General features: G+C 40.3%; 1 protein-coding gene across 10 annotated transcripts in view; it reads left to right on the top strand.

Annotated features, from left to right (window-relative positions):
* Nucleotides 1-23,790, top strand: part of ARVCF (ARVCF delta catenin family member) — a 295,514-nt gene that overhangs the window by 209,875 nt on the left and 61,849 nt on the right. For all 10 annotated transcript variants that reach the window (XM_037375833.1, XM_037375850.1, XM_037375823.1 and 7 more), the window contains 2 exons: nt 2,017-2,516; nt 11,169-11,352. In XM_037375833.1, the coding sequence (XP_037231730.1) occupies nt 2,017-2,516; nt 11,169-11,352 (684 nt within the window). The remainder of the gene's footprint in view (nt 1-2,016; nt 2,517-11,168; nt 11,353-23,790) is intronic.

Below are 23,790 nucleotides of genomic sequence, written 5' to 3'. Positions count from 1 at the left end.
AATAACTGCATCGATAAAAGAATTTCTTCAGACTCATTCTGAGTTTTGGATACTGGCCCATTTTTATCCTTTCATTCAGTTTATGGTTTAGAACAGCAATTAAAGCAACTTAAAGTCAGTAGAGGCACTTTGAATGTTAAAAGCGTTAATTGTACGAGACTAAGTTCAGTCTCCACCTCCGGTTGCTCTTCTCTCCAGAGTCTAGTTTAATTAGTAGTCCCTTTAGGGTAACAGCAACTCCGTTTTCTTTCTGAGTTCTAATGGTCTGTACTTCAGCGTGACATCAGAAATTGTTCAGTAACGTCAGTCAGTGCTTGAAAGTTTTCAAGAACCATTTCTTAGCAATTTAAGCTTCTTGCTCTACTGAGATAGTAGCTAATCGGAACAGGAGAAAACAGTAAGGCAAAAACCTGCTGCTGTTTAAAAATATACATTTAAAAGAAGTCAGTTTATGTTAACATCTGTTAAGAGTAGTATTAGAGGGAAGGGAGGATGAAAAGGAAGAACCTTCTGGACTTGAGGTTTAAAACAATGGGATTAATTGGAATTTTGATTCAGCTCCCGAGTGTGTCACAGCTCTTCATCCTTCTCAACCAAGTTAGCGAGTTGGTGTGAGCCTTCAGGGCAAAGCCTGAGAGAGGATAGATTGTGAAGTGGACAGTGTTTGTGGGAGTTCGTAACTGTTAGGTGCAAGTCACTTTATTGCCCTGTGGGCTTATTTGCATATAAAACAGAAAAATTTGTGACCAGCGGATCACTGTGTGCAAGCTTTGGATTTCCATTTGTAGTTCTCCTAAGGACTTCAGTGTTACCTCCCAGGTGGGTGCACCGCATATGCACTGAAGCTCCCCCCCACGAGCTATGCATGTTCTAGAGGATGAAAGTTGTCACTTTGAATAAGGGATGAAGTAGATCAGTGAATCTCTAAACAAATTCTGAAGTTTCAAGTGCTTTTCCTTACAAAATGCAGCTAGTTGGAGATGGTGGTGTGGTATTTTGGGTGGTTTAGCTTTTTTTCTGGAGGATAGGGGTTATAGTTGCAGTGGTGGTTGTTAAAGAAAAAGAAGTATTTGTCAAATTTGTGATTTTTTTTTTTTTTTTTTTAAAGAATATGGACATTTGTAATGTGAGAATGTACTGCGTTAGAATTTTTAGCTGTTGATTGTAACTTTGCCTTTTCTGTGAACTAGCGCAGTAATATCTAAATAGGTGTGTTAGCCAGTTGTGACTGACCTTACCTCAGTTACACACAGTGGGTTATGGCACAAGGAGATGAATGGCATTCATTCTCATGGTGTAAATGATCTTAAGAGTGTCTAACCTCCAGGTTAATTGCTGATCTGCGAAGGAAAGCTCAGAGTATGGCACCTATTTTGGATGTCCAGCAAACTACTCTGGTGTTAAAAGTTGGACCCAGGTCTCTTGACCATCAGCCTCTAATCTGCATTCCAAATGATTCTGTACAATATAAGACTTTTATTACATGCTTGGGTTCAGGACTTAGGTTTTCCATCATCTTTGACATTGTTTTGTATACAGTATACTTGTATGAGCATCAATGTGGAAATGTAGTGGAACTTCTCAAGACTTGCTGAAAAGTGTCTGTCATCTCTGTCCAGGCCTTGAATGCCTTTAATTAGAGTTTGGGTTTGTTGCAGAAGTAGTGGTATTAATGAAGTTCAGTGTTTCCTGCTAAATTCCCATCATAATTGTTTTGCTAAGTGACCAAAATGAAAGCAATCTGTTTGACTTGCAGTTCTGTCATCGCTTCATCACTAGCCAAACAAAACTGTGCTGTAGCCCCATCACTGCTGGGTACTCAGCTATGGTTAATTTTCAAATTACTACAAACAAATTATTTGAAAGTGTAAATATGCAACCCCTAATGATGTTTGGGATTTAAAAGGTTTGCTCATAGCTGGAATCTCCATACTGACTCAGAGGTACAGAGTGTTTAAATGTGCTTTTTTTCCCCCCCTCCCCCTTTCTTTCTCTTGGGACTGTTGCTTCTTACAGGGGCTACGATGACCCCATCGAGACGGAGGTGGTTGAAGAGAGGATACCTTACCTTCATGGTGGCTACGCAGCACCACTGGCACAGCCAGAGAGAGGAAGCATGGCTAGTATTGACCGTTTGGGGAAGCGCTCCCCCTCTATTGACAGCATTCGTAAAGACCCCAGGTGGAGGGACCCTGACCTCCCTGAAGTAATTGCCATGCTCAGCCACCCTATTGATCCAGTCAAGTCTAACGCCGCAGCCTACTTGCAGCACTTGTGCTATGAGAATGATAAAATCAAAAAGGACGTGAGGCACCTGAAAGGGATACCCATCTTGGTGGGCCTGCTTGATCATCCGAAGCCGGAGGTGCATCGTAAAGCCTGTGGGGCTCTCAGAAACATCTCCTATGGGAAGGATAATGAAAACAAGGTGGCTATAAAGAACTGTGATGGGATCCCCGCATTGATCAGACTGTTAAGAAAAACAAATGACATGGAAGTCAGAGAGCTAATTACAGGTCAGTGTCTGTGGTTTCTTTAATGAATTATTCTGTAGAGGAGTCCTCTCAGCTTTAGGAACAACAATTTCTGAAGGTTAAAGCATCGAAGGAGAATTTAGATCACTGGCTGCAGCTGTTTCTTTAGCTGCACTGTGTTTGTGGTGTGAGAAAGCCTAAGGCAAACATGCCCGTCAGGAGGAAATCAAGATTGGCTGAGTATATTGCACACTCGGATTTCCCTGGCTGCGGAGAGATGGATGGTGCTTCTTGGATGTAGCATGCAACTACATGTGGTTGAGTTACTGAAGCTGAAATGAGTTATAGCAACTTCACTGACAGGTAATTTGTAGTGTGCTTGCCCTCAGCATGTTACAATCATGAGGTAAGATATGCTAATCTCAAACTTTCCTTGTTAATCTCTTATAAAACAATCCTGCTGCATGTTCCCACTCCTTCTTATTGATAGAACAGCAGGTCTCCTCAGGCTCTGTGTCTGTGCCATCCTGGAAATCTCACATTTTAAGGAGTGTAGAGTCTACAGGTGAGATGCTCTGGACATGGGGTTTCCTTGTTGCAATAATCAGAAAAGGGAGAATTACATTTCAAAATCACTGAGTTTGTGCACACTTTGCAGGGAGTTTTCCATCACTTATAACTCCGTTATTCAACCTGTTTTTTATTTGAACTTAGTCTTGGACATCTTCCAAAAAGAGTAATAAAGTATATGCCAAGTTTCAAAGTTCAGCCATTAAGTGGAAAAGGGTGGAAAAGTAAGTCAGTCCTTAAACTAAGAAGAAATATATTGTTCTTCAGTCTCCCATAACTCATGAGGAGTGAAATGGATTTCCCGTTCCCTTCTCAGAAGCAGCAGGGGATGTTTGAATGGAGACCAGGGCAGTTGCAATGAATTTCCATGCCAGAACAGAATTTTTCAGAAAGTTTTGTGAGTACAAAGATGTGTCCAAGGCTGAAACTGTTTAGCTACCTTATCAGTGTTGGATTCTCCAGGCAGACCCTACTGCAAACATGGATTAAGCCATTAGAAGCAAACATCATAATTTGTTTGAGGCAATTTTAGAATTACAGCAGCTCTCCAAGTTTTTACTGGTAATCATGATTCTCCGAGATGAACAGTGACCTGGGTGTTCCAGCTGTAAGAACCCCGGCCATTATAGGATATTTAGCAAACGAGGTCTAAATATACAGTGTAGAAACTAGCAGGGTATTTTTCCAGTCCTTTTCCAGCGAGCTGGTAAAGGACAGCTGGCTGTTTTGTCAGAGATCCTCTAAGTAGCGTGTGTTGGTTGAGCTTTCATTGCTCTCTGTGCTTTGTCTCTTCAGATGGAAACTCTGTAGGTAGTATTTATATTCCATTTGTTGCACTCATTTAGTAGGATGGCTGACTTAATTTTTTTTAAAAAAAAATAAAGAATATATTTGTCTACTGTTCCAGTTTACTCAAAACTCACTTCTGGAGTGCTGAAAAGGAATAAATTTATTTCTTTAGATTCAAGGAAGAAGAAGCCAGTCTATAATTTACTGTGAAGGAATATTATTATAATGCTAAGTGGTAATCAGTCACTTTTGAAATGGCAAAAACAAACTGGATGTTTTCCCTTTTCACTCTAAATGGCGATTGCTTTGATTTCCTGTTGATTAATTAGTTTTACAGTTCAAATGCATTCTATTTGACAGTAGCTGCTGCTAATTAAATGTAGTATTTTTATTCCACTTTGGGTTTTGCTATTTAAAGCTCTTTATTTCCCCTTACTGAGAAACACCAGGAATACTGAGGGCATTAATCTAAACAGATGCCCAGTAACAGATGATGTGCATTTAATCTGCACCTAACCAGGAATAATTTCATTCCACTTCTAAAATGATATCACCAGATCCGGTGTGAGACATTCAAGCATCAATATAGAAGACAAGAGTATTCCAGCAATGCCCCTGTGACTGATGCTGGTGGACTTGCAGTCAGCGTTCAAAGCCTCGGCTGATAATGTGGAATTGTCCATTTGAAAAATGATCTCCAAAAGTCAGCAGAAAGAAACAAGAGCCAACTTGAAGTGCAAAGGGAGCGTTCAAGCTCCAAGCATTCAAAGGGCTGCCACAAAAGGACTGTTTTGTAGCCTCAAAAATTCAGTTTGTAGTTCTGATGCTCTCATGGTAGAAATCTTGGCTTCCTGTCCAGGTACTTTTCTCTAATGATAAACTGAAGTCTGCCTTTGCCATGAAATTTTTTTAGTCTGTCTGAAGTGAAATCTCTGGGGGCTTCTGCAACAATGCAAAAAAAAACAAAGGGGGGGTGGGGGGTGGAGAAAAGGCAACAACAGCATGCAAGGGTGCTTGCTTTCAACAGGCTGCAAATTCAAGTTTGGTATGACACATGGACTTTTCTGTGGTTTAACATTTCTTTAACTCAACACTGGCTGCTTTTCAAAAGCTGAATAGTAATCATCAGCTGGACAACTCAGATGTGGATGAATAATTATCCTGCTTTCTAAAGACACTTCAGTATTTTAAAGAAATTTGAATAATTCAGATGTCTGAATTCAAAAGCACTCCAAGTCTTGAAGTTTTGCTTCTCTGGGTGTGGGACACTACCAGCCTGCAGGGCAGCAGGTACATGGGAGCATACAGTAAGACTCATTATCTACAGCTGGAGAGGGTGCTTTCTGGCAAAAGAGAGCATCATCCTTGTCTAATTTGGGAGTCAGTCCTTGGCTGTAGTACAGCTCCGTGGTCTCTTTATTTACTTGGTGATCTGATGCAGCAGCCACAGCTGTCCAGAACAGTATGAATCAGGCCAGCCAGCTGGGGTCTGGTCAGGGGGTTAATGGAGTGGGAAAAAAGCCACACCAATATGTTAAAAATGCCGAAGAGGTAGGCGCAGTAGCAAGGGAGCATGAGGGGGGAATCATATATGTTTCACACAGCACTGAATCGGTGAGACTTGATGTGTCAGAAGTGTGTTCACTTGACTGCTCCCCAGAATACGGGTTTTGAAGAGCACAGGTTAGTTAAACGTGTTGACATGCAATTTTGGAAGCAGGCTGAGCATACTGATAAAACACTGCTGCCAGATTAAGCAAGTCTGCAGCTTTTTTCTTTCAGATAGCACTGGTTATAGCAGAATTTGAAAATCTTCTCTAGGTTAATGCCATCTCTGTTTTACCAGACATTCTTGATATATCTGCAAATGTCATGAAAACGCGATGTTCCTCCAGTTAAGACAGATGTGAGGTGTGTAAAAAAACAACAACAACAAAAACCACCTTTAAAACTCAAGATACGTTCATTAAATACCACAGATCTCACTTTTTGTTCTTTTTTAAAGTGTGGAGTTACAAAATACCTCCCATCTACTGCACTGAGAAAAGCCTGATTTAACTGTTAGAGAACCTGTAAATAAATCATGAGTAGAGTTGTGATGAGAAATATTCCACAACATTCTTCTTGCATCTCTTTTCTTGAAACTTTATTGCTGAACTTTCAGTGGATCATTTTCTTGAGAAATTGAGATAAATGAGGATTAAGGTGGTAAGGAATTAAATCTATTCTGATTGGGAAAGCTGCAAAAGCTTTATCTTGAGCTGTAATGTTTTTTTGTGGAGGAAATGTTCCCATCAGATATGCAAGACCAAAATTCTGTTACATTATTTGAAAAAGCAATCAGAAGTTGTTAGCTTTAATGAATAATTTTGGTCTTTGGGAGAATATTGCAAGTAATTTTGTTGTTTAATGACATTGCACTGATTTTAAGTCATGCAGAATGTGATTTTTCTGTTACTATATGTTGCCGAACTGGTTTTAATTGAAAAATGACTGACCTTCAGAATGCTCTGCAGAGGAAATATTTTGATCTAATACTACAACAGAAACTTGCAGATTGATCAGCTTGCTCAGAATTCAAATCTCATGGGATTTATGTATCCTAAGATCCTGTTGGCTGATCAGACACCAACTTCTCATTGAAGTACCATGCTGCCTTGAACTTTGTGAGCTTCCTCCCTCCATTTTCTGTTAGAAGGCTTGTCAGAAGAAGGTCCCTTTTCATGGTGTATTCTGTGAAACAGTAGTTCATATGAGGTTCTCAACTTGACCACAACCTAACTTGAAGAAGCCCAGCTTCCATCTTCAGGACTTTAAATGATAGAAATGAGTCTGTGGAAAAAATGTATACAGGACTGACAAGTCATCCTCAGTGAATATAATGCAGCGTGTTTTATTTTTCCAAATTATAAATTACTTGATATGGACCATAGATAAAGAATTAAAAAGCTTCTTCTAATTGCTTGGTGACATTGGATTTTTGCAAGTAAGTGTGCACAGCAGGAAGAGATTTCCCTTGGATTGGAGAAGATAACAGCATGTCTGTGTTCTGCCACAATTTCTTTAGAAATCTTCCCACAGCTCCGAGGAGGTGGAGATTTAGGAAAATGATTTTGGCCCTACTCGGTCTTAGCATTACATAAAACATATAGCTATGTTTATAGCTTACAGTGATTTTTAATGTATTTTTACAACAATCAGTACTTTTGAAATAAAAACTTGTAACTGTGCTCCCTGCTTAAGATGCTGAAAGAGTAGAGGTAATGGTTATAGTTAGAAGTATATATTACAATTAGTATTTATGAATAAAGATTGATCCTGACGGCGATCATCTTCTGAAAAGCAATAGTTCATTGTCTTTCTCTAGTCCTAAAATTCATGCAATCTGTGCTTGAAAAGGCCAATACTCGTAGTGAAAGAGCATTGAAAATTCAGGTAACTTCATTTCCCTTATGCTGTGTTGGTGACTAGATTTCTCTTGAGTGCTATTCATTTGACTTGATTAAACCTAAGGTTTTAAAAACAGTGTTTCTAGCTTGTTGGATCATTAGTGTGTTATGCTAATAGAGAATGATTTTTAAAGACGGATGTAAAATTTACAGGGATGGGTTTTTTACTCATACTTCATACTGCTAAAACCTACAGTCTGATCTGAATTTGTTCACTTCTGTTTTTTTCTGTGGCTGTCACTAGTGGTGTCTTTGCTATGGAATTTGCTTTCTCAACAGCTGAAACAGTGCTGGGATTTCAACCTTTTTGTTTCATAATTTTGAATAAGAAAAATGTATTTCACTGTTTTATTTTCTGTATCCTTTCTTGTGGTATATTTTCCCCATGAAGTCAATCTTGAATCTGAATTTTTTTCTCTTGTCTTTGGAACCACAAGATTCCCTGATCCCTGTTTATTTTAGGGTACCTTTCTGTTAAGTGTGGTGCATTTTCTTTCAATTAATGCTGTTCAACAGAGGAATTTTTTTGTTTTCCTCGTGCAAGCGTCAAGGAGAATATTACAAACAAGTGGTTTGACATTTTTGAATAATTTGAAGAGTGTGCTTTTCCTATGGTAAGACTGTCTTTTATTCTTCGCAGTTTGGGTTTTTTTCTGTGAAACATTTGAAAGATGGGAGGCAGATGACAAATTGAAAAGCTTGTAAATTGTTGTGTTTCTTTCTTCAGAGAGGATGGGGGAAAGGCATTCTGTTTAATTCAGTTCCTGTTGTCCGGTAGCCACTCAATGAGATCGACAGTCAGAATGCTTGCCTGAAATGGTTTATTGCATAAATTACAGTCAACCTCTTACGAAAAAAATTCCGGATGAGTATGTACAAGAGATCCTTTTGTGGAGGCAGGTAGTTCTCTCGGTCTGGATGGGGTTACCAGCATCAGCAAAGCTGATGTGTGTGGTAGATTGGCAGGTTAGTGCTGTTTTCTGTGTTGCAATCCAGTTAGAATACTATCTAATCCCAGTTGCATTTAGTCTATTGAAAGAACTGTTGGTGAATGAGACTATCGAAGAGGGAGTTTAAAGCTGATGATTTTATTTTAAACATTGGGGTTGAAGGTATTGAAATCTAGACACAAATCTCTACCTCTTAAAACAAACAAAAGATTTGAGCACTAGAAAACTTTTGTACAATCCTGTAATATTAGAGATCTTAGAAATCATATAGTAAATCTTTGTCTTTGTAATGATGTGTTTCCCTGATTCTTCTTAAGCAGTGAAATTTGCCTTTGCAGTTTTACTAGACAGATAACACGTTACGTCACTCCTCCAGGAAAGGGGAAAAGGCAGAATTTGATTTCAGATGTAAAAGTAGTATGTGCATTTAAGTAAAGAGTTCTGAAGGGCAGTCAGATTTTAAAACTGAGCTCTTCTATGTACAGATGGTTTTAATCCTCTGTGTTGTTTCCAGTTGCAATGTTTTGCAGTTTCAAGAGAACACAAATGCAGGATCCTCACAAATGCTGTACGAGGTTCCTCAGTTGATGCCATCTTTTCCTAATAGTGTGAGTTTTGATGGCTGCAAGTGCCAAGTGCTCCATTTATGATACTCTGAGGAAACCCTGACATAAGCAGGGTATTCTGCACCCCCGTTCTCAGTTTGGATCTAGGTTTGCTCCAGAGATGATTACCCTGTGTAATTTCCTGGGATGTATCCATTTCATTCAGCGCTGGATGTTTGGATTTTGTATTTGAATTTAGAAGTACTGAGCCAGTTAGGGATTTAATTGTAATTATTATTTTTATATTTGATATGCATAGGCAGTTGGTGTGCAATAACTGAAAGAAAGACTGTCTAGTGAAGTATATAAAATTAATAGGGTAGCCTATACATCAGTTTTTCATAGTCTTTATTATAAATATTGAGTTGCGTTTTGTTTCTTGTTTGATCTGTATTTTTGAGCCAGTTGGTTATGAGAAGTAAAGGCTTTCTTCCATAACAGAATGGGGCCACTTAACGTTTTCTGCTTGGTTTGGGGTTTTTTCTTATTGTCTGTTGTTTAGGGTTTTGCAACGATGAAGGGTGATTTATTGGAATGGGTACAAAGAGAAAATTAATTCATATTTCACCTATACAGTCTTGTTGGAAAGCTAAAAAAAAATAAGTTATAAAAATCTCATACAGTGTGGTGTTAATGGATGGCAAGGGCAGTAGGCCAAAAAAGCAATATTTTTGTATAGTTTTAGAAAAAGACTGAAAGAAACATTACTGTGTTCATTCTGTTGTCTGCCTTAGTGGTTTTTTATTAACTAATACGGTCTCCTAAGGCTGAAGAGATGCCTGGATTTTGTGAAGATCACTTTGAATAGGAGACAGCATAGCAATTGGCTTCTGAGGGCCTGCTAATCATCAGCCTTTGTGGTTATCCTGTAAGTGCCAGTCACTGCTCAAATGGAGGTAAATTCCCGTTCTGACCTGGCACCTGTCATGACCCTGTATGGATAATACTCTGATATTAAACCAGGACATTTGGCATTTGACACTTGTGACTTGCAGCAGTTAAAGCCTGAGTGCAAGGGAGGTCTCCCATGAGAGTGCTGCCTTCACTTCTTCCCCGGCAGCCGTGGTGGCTGTGCAGGTCTCCGCGGCACGCTGCATCACTGCTGCGTCCCTCCCTGCTACGTGCTTTCCATTGACTGGCAGGCTCCAGCAAGTGTGTGTGTGTGTGTTAGGCTGTGTGACAACAGTAACAGATCCAAAACCTTTTTCCAGTCATTTTTAAAGTTTGACAATTGCAGGTTTTAAACACGGAATGGTTGAAAGGGACGGAAACAAAAGGCTTACCTTGGTTGTTCTTTTGTGGTTTTTATTAGATAACACGTGAGTGTCCACAGCTTGCACTGTCACATGCACAGATTCACAGCTGTAGTAACCCAGAGAGCCTCAGGTTGTTACAGTATCCACTTAGAAAAGGTTTCCTGTGTGTGCGGGGGAATCTGGCTTTTCTATTCAGTGTCTGAAATTTTGCCAGTCTTCACGCTTTCCCTTGGATATCAAAAGTGTGCATTTGGCTCCTTCCAAGTTTGTTACCAGGCTGAGCAAATGCAGAAATGGTCTCTGAAGTGAATGTCCTGTTTCAGACCTAAGCTAATGAGCAATTACTGTTAGGGGACTGCTACAGGTCTGCTGACAAGTTGTATCGCTTATCTAAGACTGGGTATTTTTACAGTTGTAAGACTGTTCTGTAATGTTGTTTTGATGTTTGGCTCCTGTCTACTTTGTCTCATAATTGAGGTAAAAATGGAAAGATAGAGAAGTTTTGGTTCTCAGCTTCTTCAAGGCATCATACGTTTGTGGCAGCAGGTGATTTGAACACAGTTATTGCCTGTGACAGGAAAATGTGGAAGTAAATAATAGAGGAGTCTTGGCTGAAATATTCTCCTGTGCAGAGGGTAAGCGTAAGATCAATGATCCCCCATAAATTCATCCTCATTTTTAAGACTTGCTCACTATACTTGTCTGCTGCACTGGATGAATTTTTACTTCTTGAAGCATAGCTAGACTTAAAAGTGTAAAAAATTTGTGTATAGCAGAAAAGTCCTATTAATCTCAAATAGCACATCACTTTTATGGCTCTGTTGTAAGACTTGATTACTTCGGCAATATCCATGTCTTCATAAAAGTGCCTCCTTGCTTTGGAAAATGTTTCTGTTGCAGCAACTGTGGAAATTCCCCTAAGCTGTGTGTTAGTCTGGCATCTCATCAAGTGGGTTTGCCTTTTAGTTTTATGACTAAACCTTCTAGTGATATACTGTAAATCTAGCGATTCTGTTTAATCTAGAGATTTTAAAGTTGTTCTCTTGTTATTTCATAATCACTGTTTCCCCTGCAGGTACCCTGTGGAACTTATCATCCTATGAGCCCCTGAAGATGGTCATCATCAACCATGGTCTGCAGACACTTACCAACGAGGTGATTATACCCCATTCAGGTTGGGAGAGTGAGCCAAATGAGGACTCCAAGCCTCGTGATGCTGAGTGGACAACTGTCTTCAAGAACACTTCTGGGTGCTTACGGTAAGGCAGGAGTGTGGAATATTTTATCTGTTTACCACGTCCTGTGTTTAGGAATCTGATAGAATTATTTTGATGTGAAATTAAGTATCATATATCTTTCATTTTTGCAGAATGTCTCCATTTCAGGGGCCACAATATTAGTGCTTGGAGGTATTTGCCTGCCACAGACTCTGTTGTTGTAGGACTTGTCAATGTAGGTCTGTCCAGTGGGGTCAGTGTGAAGAGGAGGTCATTTATCCAGATTAGGGGGAGTGGATCTGTATAGGGTGGTGTGTGATATGAAGGAGAGTGACCCAGGGAAGGCTAACTGCCAAGCTACATACAAAACCAGCATTTTGCAATGCAAACTGTGCCACAACTGCTGAGAATCATGCTTTCATTTGTCTATTGTACTGTGATCAGTGGGCTGTTTCTACAAATTTTGAGTACCTTCTCTGCTTCCTTTGATGGCACAGTTTTTATTTATTTGAAAAGTGTGTTTTCAAACCAGTCCCTTCTTGGTTTTAGGCCTTCTCCTATCAAAAGGCATTTATTTGCAGATGCTGGGGAGCTGATTTTGTGCAATTACACTGAGCCTGAAACACGGATCTAGTTTCAGCCACAAACACTTTTATGGGCACACTCCTATTTTAAGCTGAAGTGACTAAGGACCTGTGGGAAATTAGTTAAGAACCTGAACTACTGACCCATTTAGGAACCAATTTCTAATATTGCTTGCAAAGGAGCCTTTTCTGGTTAAGAATTTGTATTTACATTTCTGAGAGCACCTTGAGAGTAGGACAGTACATGCTGGAAGCTGGAGTCCAGAGGAGTCCTAATGCAATCTGAAAAACCTGAAGACCCAGTGTTCCCTAAATAGAGTCTCTTTTCATTTTGCTTTTCTTTGAGAGAAGATAGTGGAGATGCCCTGTTAGCCTTCAGCATTATGAAGTCGTCAATTAGTTTGAATAAAAGTAATAAAGATTTGGCATCATAATTTCTGTTGCTCTGAAGTATACTTCTGTCAGACTTCTACTGATTAATGCATCTTCAGAAGTTGATTCATTTCTGTTTCTTGGACTTGTGGTCTCTAAATGGCAGTAACTATTCCCCTGAGTCATTTCACAAGTAAAGTAAGTAATGAAAAGTGTTCTGAAAGGGCCCATTTCTGAAATTATTTGCAGTCCCACTGGAAACTAAGGTCCTTTTAAGTAGGCTCCAGACATCACAGGTTTTTACTTGCTAGCGTCTCATTTTCTAATGGTGTTTTGCAAGAGGAAATTAGTCAGGGGTAGGGGGAGGAGGATTATCTGAAGGAATATGAGATTCTTCAGTAAGTGTAGACAATAAATTAATCATTAGTAGAGTAACCTAATGCACATCATAACTTTTTATTGGTGTGTGGATCTACTTGAACTTCTACATTCCAAGATAGCTTTGGGGTTTTTTTGGTTGGTTGTTGGTTGTTTTTTTTTTTTTATTTCAAAGCAAGGTACTGGTTTTATGGGACATGAAAAAGCTTGTGTCACTTCAGACCCTGTGTTCTTAAGGCTAATGAAAAGTGGTATGGAGCATAGTAGTACTGAGAGATGTTGAGTAGAAAATTTGAACTTTTTGTAGTTAAAAGTGGTCCTGATGCGCTTCAAATGCATCAGGACAGCAGCCAGTGAAGAGTGACTGCTTCTGTTGTTGAAGTGGGGAAACGTATTTCAGTTTTTTCATGTATAGTCTCTGCTGTTGAAGTCAGGTGGGACTATGTGTTTCCTTGTGGAAAATTTGAAGCTTCAGTCGGGTGTGGGGCAAGGTGATTTCATACTTGCAAGTAGTTGGTGAAGGTAAATGGAGATGTGATGGCAGGTAAGCAGGGAACGGTAATCTGGAAAAGGTAGTTTGTCCAGGTGTCTTTGTTGTGCCACGGGGAGAGGAACCCCTTGCCTTGAAAGGAGGGAGAATTGTCTTGCTGTCTCCTTACTTCTTGCAATGAGATAAAGTGACTCCAGGACAACAGAAAAAATGCAGGAGTAGGTGAGATCTGAGCTGTCTTTCCGTTGCTTGTAATTCTGGTTACAATGTCAGGGATACCACCTATCTTTTGTAGAGCACTTCCAGATCTAGGGAGAAAAATGGACATATCAAAAGTAATTACCATTAGTACTGCTGGAAATCATTTTGTGTTGTTTGTTTAAATCCTCTTCAGCTCATCCTTAAAAGCACCAACAAGATAAAGATGGTTAACACCAGCAGAGAATAAATTGTTGCAGCCATCTGACTGACAGACGTCCGTGTTTTAAAAACCTCTTTGCCGGCTCTTTTCTTGTTGACACAGTAGCTGGTCCTGGAAATTCAATTTTCCAGGAATGGAGCTTATTGCAGACCACAGACTGTTCCCCAATTTGATATTTAATTGGGAGGTTAGTCTTCCTGATGGTGTGCCAGCCTCCTTTGTCCCCTTTGGAGGTGAGCCTTAGGTGTGTGCTGCGTGGTCTTCTAAAAAACTGAGAGAATCTTTGAACTTCTGAGGTTTCGGATGTCCTTGCAGTTTAGGTATCTAAGCAGAAGACAGACATGCATGCAAGTCAACATTCATTTCAGTATCATTTTTTCAGTTAATGAAGTTTATCAACAGATGTGGGCGAGTTTGAAACAAACTGTGATTCACAGCGTGAACTGTTTGCCCTTTATTTTTTTTTACACTGCTTTCTCATCTTCACTTGGTTCTTAATCTAGGTCTCTCCTTTGATAATGTGGAGCATTGAAAACACTTATTTCAAAATAATTGAAACCAAGTAATTTTAAAAAACAAAACAAAACAACCCCCTAACCAATACTTATTTGCCTTTACCTCTTCTTCAAATCCTGATCCATCCCAGTTTCCTTTTCAGTCTTGTCTTGTCAATAATGCTCTTGTTTCCCCTGTGTAATTTGTAAATCTCTCTCCCTTGTCACTTTGGGTGTTAGGGTGCTGACGTACATCCAGATCTGAGTAGGGCAGGGTGAGTTGTAACATGTGTGGTCAGCTTGGCCTGCGTGTGCCTAAGGGTGGATTAACAGCTGGCATTAGCAGCACAGATATGTCCTGCTGCGAGTATATGTAGGATGCTTTAGCAAAGGGGTCAGTAACTGGGGCCAATATCTTAGCAGACATCTGTACCTGCACCAGAGTTGCTTTACTAGGGAATGTGCAAGATAAGAGGCATGATCCGTGCAGTCTTTTGCCCCTTACCTAAAGGTAAGGTAGCTTTCTGACTTTGTATAGCCCTGATTTCTGCCCACTTCCTGAAGTAACAAAAATCCATCTGTGATACTTGGTGTTAATTTTAGACTATATGACCAAAGGGCTTGCACTCAGAAATGTATCTGTCTGAGCTGCTGTTTGAGAAAGCCCTGTGTGTGATACGGAGTAACATTGGACCTCAGTTTCCAGCGTTTGCAAGCTAGAAATCGGAGAAACTGTGCAAAGTTTGTTATCATAAAGGTGGCCATTCAGATACTGCTCTCTCTTTCACCATGAGTTAAATAACTCTGGGATCACCTGTGACACTTATTGATGTCCATACCAAACTACCATAGCTAACTGACAATGTATACATAGCCAGTAAGAATCAAAGGAAAAAAAGGCAACTGGTTAAGGTTTATATCGACTTTGGAGGCCAGTGTTTATTTTAAGGGCTCCTTCTAAATCAAGCTTTCTCTGATGGTGGTGGCCATTGTAAGCATCTTTTGCATGCTAGTATCATCTGGAATACAAGGAGTAAGTTCTTAATGTCATCCCAGTCTTTTTTGACGTGCCAAAAGCTCATTTCAAAGAAATGTTTTGGGAATCCTGTATTCCCCTTTGCAAAATAAAGACTTGGCAGCACAGCCAGTTTGCAAACTATGATCTGATAATGAAATTTATTGCATGCTTTTTCTATAATCTTTACCAAGAACCACAAGAAAACTGAAGGAACTAGTGCGGATGATGGTAATTTTGTCTCCATTCTCATCCTGAGATCAGGAAAAAGGTGTTTCCTCTTACTTTGCTGTGTTTTGCTTCTAGAGGCGGACCCAGTACGATGAATGGATTTGCAATATCTGTAATTATTTTACTAATTAAATTGGTCACGAGCCTTGTGATAGATGCTACCTTGGGTGTAATTTTATAAAATAGAGGTATTTGTATAGCCTGTTAGACTGATTGAGGGAAATGGGTACGGTGGAAGTCTGGAAAGGAGCAGTAAGGAACAAAAAAAAAAGATTGATTTATTGAAATTAAGTGGATTTTTTGGTTATGGAAAAGTAGGCTTGGGGAAGAAGTAAGGAAGCCATTTGCTAGGAGAATCATTAAAGGTGCACAGATGTTCCTTTATTTCATTCGGAGTGCAAGTTTCATGTCTTCCCATTGTATTTTATTCTTTTAGGTTTGTGGAGAATGTCTCTTCTAGTTACTGTCTTTTTATTTTTCTTTAAGCCCCTAAATCCCTACTGGGATTTACGATCTAAAAGCATTCATTTTTAAATTGTACTTTCCTCCAGTTTAAATAATGTAATGATTTGGTGCATCTTAACAAGGCCATTTCATGATCCTTCCTACAACTCTGACCCAGACACTAAGGTGCTTTAGAAGAGTACAAGTTCAGTTGCTTGCGGGATTGATGGCACTTAAGGCTCGGTCACATGCACCCAGGCAGCACCAGGGACCTTCACTGTGTCTCCGTGTTTCTCCTAAGGTGCTTCCCTGCTTTAGAGGGGAAGTGCCACATCTGTGGGTCAGAGAGCACTGCTGCAGTCACATTATCTTTTTTCTTTTCTGTGTAGGTACCTGCCATAATTCCTAGTTCTCTGGAAGCAGCAAGGATTTTAGTGGTTTAAAAATGAAATTCATTCTGGGCTTAATTGCTGTTTTCTGCCTAATTACTTTTAATTCTCCCTTGGATTTTTTCACTTCTAAGAGGACAGAGTAGAACTTAGTTCCTAAATTGCTAACTTTCTACCCTGATTCCTGTGCTAAACTGACCTGCTGTCAACAAATGTTAAAGGAATTAATTTGCATAGCAAACAGATGCGAAGTGCTCCTTTTTCCAGGGTACCATCTGTAGTTGCAGCATTTCTTGTCAATTCTCCAAGTACACAGAAATTTGCATTCACAAATAGCCTCAGGGTTCAGAGACCTGGCCGTGGGTGTATGAACACAAACAAACTGCACCCACTTGACTTCCACTAAAAACATGCTTTCTTCAGATCAAAATTGCACAGAACAGCTTGTCCAACATCAGCTCCTGAGAAGAGAATGGACAGCCTGGTGGCTAGAGCTGTGACAAGAGACTTGAGAAGTGTGGCTTTAATGGCTGTTCTACTACTGTTCTGACATAATTACAGGCGTGATTAATGGTATAAACCTTTTTGTGGTTTAATTTGTAATAGCCGTACCTCATTCTGGTTTTGGTGAGATTCAGGTTCTTGAGTGCCTGGGTGGATCTGGACTTCAGTCACTCATCTTCACATTCCTGTCTTTAATGTGGGATTGGCACCTCTGTCCTTCCCTTCCCCTGAAGCTGGTGTATGGCAATAGCTCAAGGATTTTTGGAGTGGTTGATCCTAGAGACTACAGCTGGGAATTAGCACCTCCTGTAGGTATAGACTAAGAGTTTGGTCCCATGGAATGAAAACCTAGGAGTTTGATGGTAAAGAAGAGATACAGTGTTTGAAGAAATGAGATAAGGAGTTGGTAGATTCAGAGCTACAAACTCCACCAGGATGAGAAGTTATGTGTAAGTGTCTGCAGGCTCCTATGACTTTTACGTACTTCAGAGGAAAGAAGGCTGCAGGCGTTCGGTGGTAAATCATTAATACTTAGGATGTGCCAAATAGAGTTTTTCTATGAGAATGTTTTAAGCCTTTTGCTGAGGGGGACAGAGCATTAAGGACGTGCATGTACATCTTGTCCTGCAGATGTAACTTACAGTGCTTCGGGCATATGTAACACTGCTTAATGGTAATGGACTCATTCCTCAAGTCCCAATGTCTTTATATACTTGTGCATATATATATGTGTGTGTGTGCAAACACCTACAGCAGTCACCGCTTGTAGCACAAGTGTGTGTGTCTGAGAGGCACATGAAGGTAAAGAAGCTTTTAGTCAAACAGAATCTATAGTCTTGGCAGAAAAGTTCTCTCCTGCACCCTGAAAACGACTGTATCAGTGATACTGGTGTGTCCATTTTTTCTTTCCATCTCTGCATGCTGAATTTGAGGAAAGGAGAGAAGAAAGGCTGTGAAAGCCAGATGCTTATGCCCTCCTTTCTTATTAATGATTAATGTATGGCTTTTCTCTGAAGAAAAGTGCTTGGGAATTAGAGTTTTCAAAGTGAATTGCCTTCAAGCTCTATCCATCTTTAAACCCTGCAGGCATGGTAATAGTAATGGTGACAGTCACATAATATTTGTCCTACCTGCACTATCATGTACTTGAGGCAGCCTTTTATCTCCATCTGACTGAAGTAAGAAGGCACTTGAGTACAAATCTTTGACCTGGAAGTGCTGTCTAGTGAAGAGCAGGACGCAGGAGGTGAAGCTCAGGTGATGCTGCCACAGTACTGCCAGCCCAGCTGCCCTTGGTGTCAGGGGAGCTTTGCTTATTGAAGCGTCGCAAGACAGAGAAGATACATAAATGTGACTTCTCAGGTGCTCTTTTTTATCAGCAGCAAATTGGTAATTGAGCTTCATGAGATGAGCCAAGCATTAGTACAGAGCCCTGCTTGCAGCAGCTACATTTCTCCCCCACTCCTAAAAAGACTGACAAAGTCATTTGTTTGAGTTTTCCCCTTAATCGGTGTGTTCCCAGTCATAGTTCAAGTAGCCCTTTTGTTTGCTGTTGCAGGGCAGTTGTTTAACCACGGAGGCCTGGTAGGACTTCTTAAAAAGCTGAATGCTTCCCTGTCCCAGCCAGAGGAGATGAGGGCAGGTGCTGCCACATCTGTGCCCACCCACCCACCGTACCTGGAGGCTGGTGTACTTGTAGTGTCTTCATACTGGGTACAGCTCTGGGGAGGTTGCTGCTCCCGAAACTGGAGCCAACAATACTTCAGTGTTTTGTTGTGCAACAGGTACTTGTGAACTGGAATTTCAGCAAAGGAATAGTTTTAGAAAGAGATGAAAACTGAACAAAAATTTGCCTGTAAGTCTTCACTTTGGTAGCAGCAAGGAACATGGAAATGGGAGAAGCTTATCTGCCCAACCCAGACTGGAAAAAAAACAACTCAAATTAAAAACCTACACAATAGAGAGGAGTGAGCAAAGGCAGTTTCTTAATTAGCTTACTGATACTGTGCAGGATCACAGCATATGGCTGTCCTGGGGCTTATATGATGAGCAGAGCGTTTAATTCGTGCTAGTAAGGAGCTGTTAGGGTTCCTCCTGACAGTTCCTGATGTTTAGCTTGTAATATAAATAAATTATGCATAGATTTTAGCAGCAGAGACATAACCTAGTTACATGCAACCTTAATGCTTTGCAATCAAATCTGAAGTATAAATTTAAAGTTGTGCACTTGCTTATTGCCTCCTGTCATTACTTAGGAACAAATCTAGGTCCCTTCTCCCTTGGCTGTCAGTGAAGGGAATCTACAAAAACATCTGTTGCTGTGGTGGGAAGAAGAGCAAGACTGAAACAAAGCTCACTGCAGTCACTGTAATGGACATAGTTTGCTTTGGAAGGCATGTGAGCCATGATCCTTTATTAGATAAATACAGCCCATTTTTTGTTATTTTGAGATTCTTTCCACATGGCAGCAAGCATGTGTGATAAAGCAAGCAGAGCCCCTTAGCGTGTCCTCCAAGCTGGGACTGGAATAATAGGGGAGCTGAGTAGCTGCTGGGTATCATGGAATTCTTGTGTAGTGTGTTTCTGCATCGTTTTGCATTACAGGAGAGCAAGCTAAGGACCTCCAAGTAGGTCATGCAGGAGGTAACCAGTCAGCATTTTACTGAAAAAGCATTACATGATGTTTTGAATGTAGAAAGCCACAAACAGCAAAGGATGGACTTGACGTCTGTACCTTGTTAGACTGTACTGCTGGCTGTTACACTCCTGCTTATTGCAGGGAGCTCTTACAGACAGTGCTGATACGAATATGAGACACGTGACAGTGTGCTTTCTAGATCTCTTGCTCTGTGCCAGCGTGGCTGGAGCACAGGCTCAGCTTGTGAAGTCCTTTTCCAGGGGTGGCTTTTGGTAGCATTTTGGTAGCTCTTCAGAAGCATTTGACCAACTAAACAAAACCTATCCCTTTATTCAAATAGCTGGAAGGGTTTTACGTGCAAGGCAACCAAGGCTGCTCATCTGCTGCTCTCTTTGGTCTAGCTGGTAAGTGAATGCTGAAGTGGAGCAGCAATTTCCAGTGGGATCTCCTGCCCAGATCTGATACACACCTTTTCTCAGCTGAACAGCTGCTCTTTAATACCTTCAGTATAGCTTCAGTATAGCTCCTCTATCTTTCTGTTTATTTCATTTGGAATTTGGCTTTTTCCTATTTTCTTTGCTATATTCCCTGCTTCATTTCCAATTCAGCTGTCTGCTGCCACACTCCATTGTGTTGTACAGGGCTCTTTGACCACTACTGCCTGGATCAGGCTCTCTTTGTGTCACTGGCAGCTTCTTTCTTATTCTCTTTTATTTTCAGAACAATGAGCTCAATACCAATTAAACTCTCTGGTATTTCATGTGAACTGAAGTATGGAATTCATTCGATTTCTGCATGAAATGATGGAATGATTTTAAAATGTTGTATATTCCTCCTTTGGGACATTCAGACCTAGAAATACACTAGGAAATAGAGTACATTTACTGCAACTATTATTTATCAGTCTCTTTTGGCTGACATCCAAATAAAGATTTCTTGGTAGTGAAGCCAAGTATGGGTGTGGAAGGGTGTCTTTATAGCAACGGTTCTGACAGAACAGGTGGATAGAACAACTAATGTATTTAAATTAGACTTGTGAGAACCTTGTAAGTTTTTATCAGCTTAAGTATATAACACTCTGTGTCTGGACAGCAAAGCCTCAGTGATGGTGTTAGTCAACATCTAGCAAAGTGTACATATTGCTTTTGGGGTAACTCAGCCCCCTTGCAAAGCGTGCACTGAACCCAGCAGGAAACCCCGGTTGTAGCTCTGGTTTGTAGTGATCGCAGGTATCCTTTTCTTCTTCAGCAGTGCTGAGACAGACTATATAGCAGGCAGTGTTACTTTTTAGCCTGGTAATACAAAAATAGCTATTAGAACGTTGTTTACACCAGTAAAAAGATTCATTTGAGCAATCTGAAACCCCACAGTGTGCAGAAAGAGGCTGTTGGAAAGACCTCATCACTGTCTCAGCTTCAGCTGTCAGCCATGCTTCTTCCAGAGGAAGGTGGAAATGTTACTAGGAGGATGTCTGAAAGAATTCTGGTTTGGCTTTTGATTTATATAAAAGGCAAAGTCCCCAACCTGTTGTCTTCATCCTCAGCTGGGTCTCTAAACAAAGTGCTTTTTACACCTGCTGAACTGAAGCAGGATGGTAAGTGTTCAGTAATACTATAAACTCTGGCTTTCAGCTTCAGCTGCAGCACAGTGGGGTAACAACTGATGGCCCTTTCCAGCTTGGTGGCAGACACAGCCACAGTCTTGGAAATACTGGGTTTATGTTCAGAGACAAAAAAGGTGCCACTCTGATGCTTGTATTTTCAGTTTCTTTTCATCATTTAGAAAAAAAACTCAAATGTTCTCCACATATCCACTCTATCAGATTGTTAGGGAGAGCACTGTGGGGGTAGTGCTACATGATTTGCATTGAAATAGTGCAAATTAAGTGCCATGCATTTAATTACTTTTAAATCTTTTCTCTTGAGGATAATTTTGGTGCATGGCACAGATAGTAGTAACAGCTCACCTATCCTAGAGGTGATGAATGCCAACTCTCTTCTGCAGATGTAAATGTTACTTTCAGACTTGCATGTTATTAAGAAGACTATTTGGTGATAATGATAACCTTATCTAAAGCATGAACAGATTTCTCAGCACATTCCCCACCATCTTCTGAAGTCTTTAATACCAAGACTGGATTCCTAGCCTGATGTGTTTCTATGCTGGTAGGTATTTACTTTTATTTAACATTTACTTAGGCCTCTCTGTTTTGTTTTCTCAGGGAAAGCATATATTTGAACATCCTTACAAATCCTCTTTCACTATTCCTGTCTACAGTCTGGGCTCCAAGAATTTGAGGAAGAATCCAAGTTGCTTTTTCCAGCTAAGGGCTGCTGGGGATTTAAAATCTCTGGAATGAGCCTTGTGCTTTACTGTTTTACATAAAATCAGTCATACAGTTGGTTTCCTTCCTATGTACTTTGAATAACATGGACAGTAATTCCATGTCTTGCTCCTAGAATTGCTCTTTTGAGTGTGTTGTATATATTTACAGTAAGCACACCATGAGGCTTTCTATTACCCTTTGCAGTGTGATGTGAGAAAGATACTATTCTTGATTTTATAATACACTTTTTCATTTAATGGACTCTTGGAAAAGCATTGAAAAGCAGGGAAAGCAGCAGAGGCCTCCCTGGGGATGAAGAGACAAGGGAAGGGAAGCAGACTGTACAGAACACCAGAGATGAATGGCAGGTATCATTCATCACTGTTCTGTGTAACGGTAGTTCAGGTGGTTCCTCCTCCCCATTCCCACCCATGTGAACAGGCAGTCAACTTGATTTTTGTTTGTAACAGGATTTTGCCCATCATCAGTGCTACAAAAGTGCTGCAGAGTTCCTGTTTCAAGTTGTTTAAACATAAAAAGTATCTTTGACTTCATCTATAGGGGTTCTTGATACTAAGCTGCCCCAGCAAGCAAGTCACTGAGAGTGTTTTAACTACAAAATTTTGGGGCTGTTCCAGTTGTTGCATGGTAGCATAGCTCCTAAGTAAGAGGTAACAAGCACCTCAGGTAGGGTTTTGGCTTCCTTTTCTATTCAGTGTTTTTTATCAAACACACCATCCATGAAGCATTAATTTTCTTCTGCTATAAAATGATGCTTGTATAATGTGTAGAAAAGTTTAGTGAAAAGCAGAAGCCTCTACTTTATTCAAGTCTGGGTGCCATATATTGCATATCTGTTGCATGAGTTTCGGGAAGTTCCTGCCCTGGGCAAGGCTTTGCATTCCCTCTGTGCAGTGTCACCCTGTGTAAGACAACTACAAGTCCTCCATTAAGGTTTGCTGGAATCTCTCGCCTGTTTGTTGATTTTCATCACTCTTGAAAGAAGGCTGTTTAGAAACTTCGCTTTTAAAGTTTCCTTAGTAACATCTTTCATTCCATAACACATAATAGATCTGTAAGACGCATCAACAACTCCAGTGCAGATATGAAATTGGGAGAGATTTTTCCTGACCCTGCTCAGTGGAGCATCAGGCTGGCCATTCCATTGCAGTTTCTGTCCTTTTTAATGACCAGTATTAGCGCTAGCTCTCTTGTCCATGTAGTCACTTTTGTCTCCATGCTGCCGTGGCTCCTGAAGACCCAGGATGTGGCTATGGCTGATGACTGCCGGGTGGTATTTTTCAAGGAGGTAGATAGTGTAGAGTCTTAACATCCCAGGGCAGAAATGCCACCTGGCATTTTCCTGGGTTGCAGGAGCTTTTGAGGGTTGCTCTGGATCATGCAAACCAACCCTGGGAGCATTTCTCTTGGGATTGCCAGATGAGAAATTACTCAAAGCATGCGGTCTTCATTTTCCCTGTGCCTGCCTTTGCTTAGTACTTTGGGATGTTTGGTGTACTTGTGCATGTATCTGAAATGTAAATATTCCCATGGGAATTGGGAGATCTTTGCTGCCTTTTGCATTGTTGGAGCAGCAAAAGAGCAGATGCTGTAAGGCAGGTGATGATCTCCCTGGGCTGAGTCTTTTGAGAACTGTGTTGCCTGGACTTCTGTGGAGAACATGAGCTGAGCTTTCCAGTAGGTTGGGGTTATAGTTACAGACAAGGAAATGCAGGAATCTCATTACCCAAGGAGGGGAGGACTAGCAGAATCCCACGATTGTTGGGTGTTTATAGAATAAATGTTTCTCCATGAGATGCTCGTAAGGTTATTTTTTTTGATGTGTTACAACATTAAGACTGCAAAGTTTGATGCCTGGATAACTTATTCATAGCATGCATTAGCTATTAATTTGATCCTGTAGAGCGTTGATGCCTATTTATGTGTAATATAGGTGGGAATTTTTTCTTGAGGCATTAATTTTCAGTAAATTTTTCTATAGCTGAAGGTAAAGCAGGTGATATCAGCTAGCCACACTGATACACTTTTATAGTTATCATTTTCAATTATAACCTTATTGATGTCTACCTTCATATTAATCCTAATACAGATGAAGAAATAAGAAAGCAGGATAAAAAATGCTGTGATGCTGTTGATAACCAAAGCAGTAAAACAAATGTGCTACAAGTGTGGT

Source organism: Falco rusticolus, chromosome 1, assembly GCF_015220075.1.
Source record: "Falco rusticolus isolate bFalRus1 chromosome 1, bFalRus1.pri, whole genome shotgun sequence".
Classification (NCBI taxonomy): domain Eukaryota; kingdom Metazoa; phylum Chordata; class Aves; order Falconiformes; family Falconidae; genus Falco; species Falco rusticolus.
The sequence above is the reverse complement of the archived record's forward strand: the minus strand, read 5'-3'. Positions and strand labels throughout refer to the sequence as shown.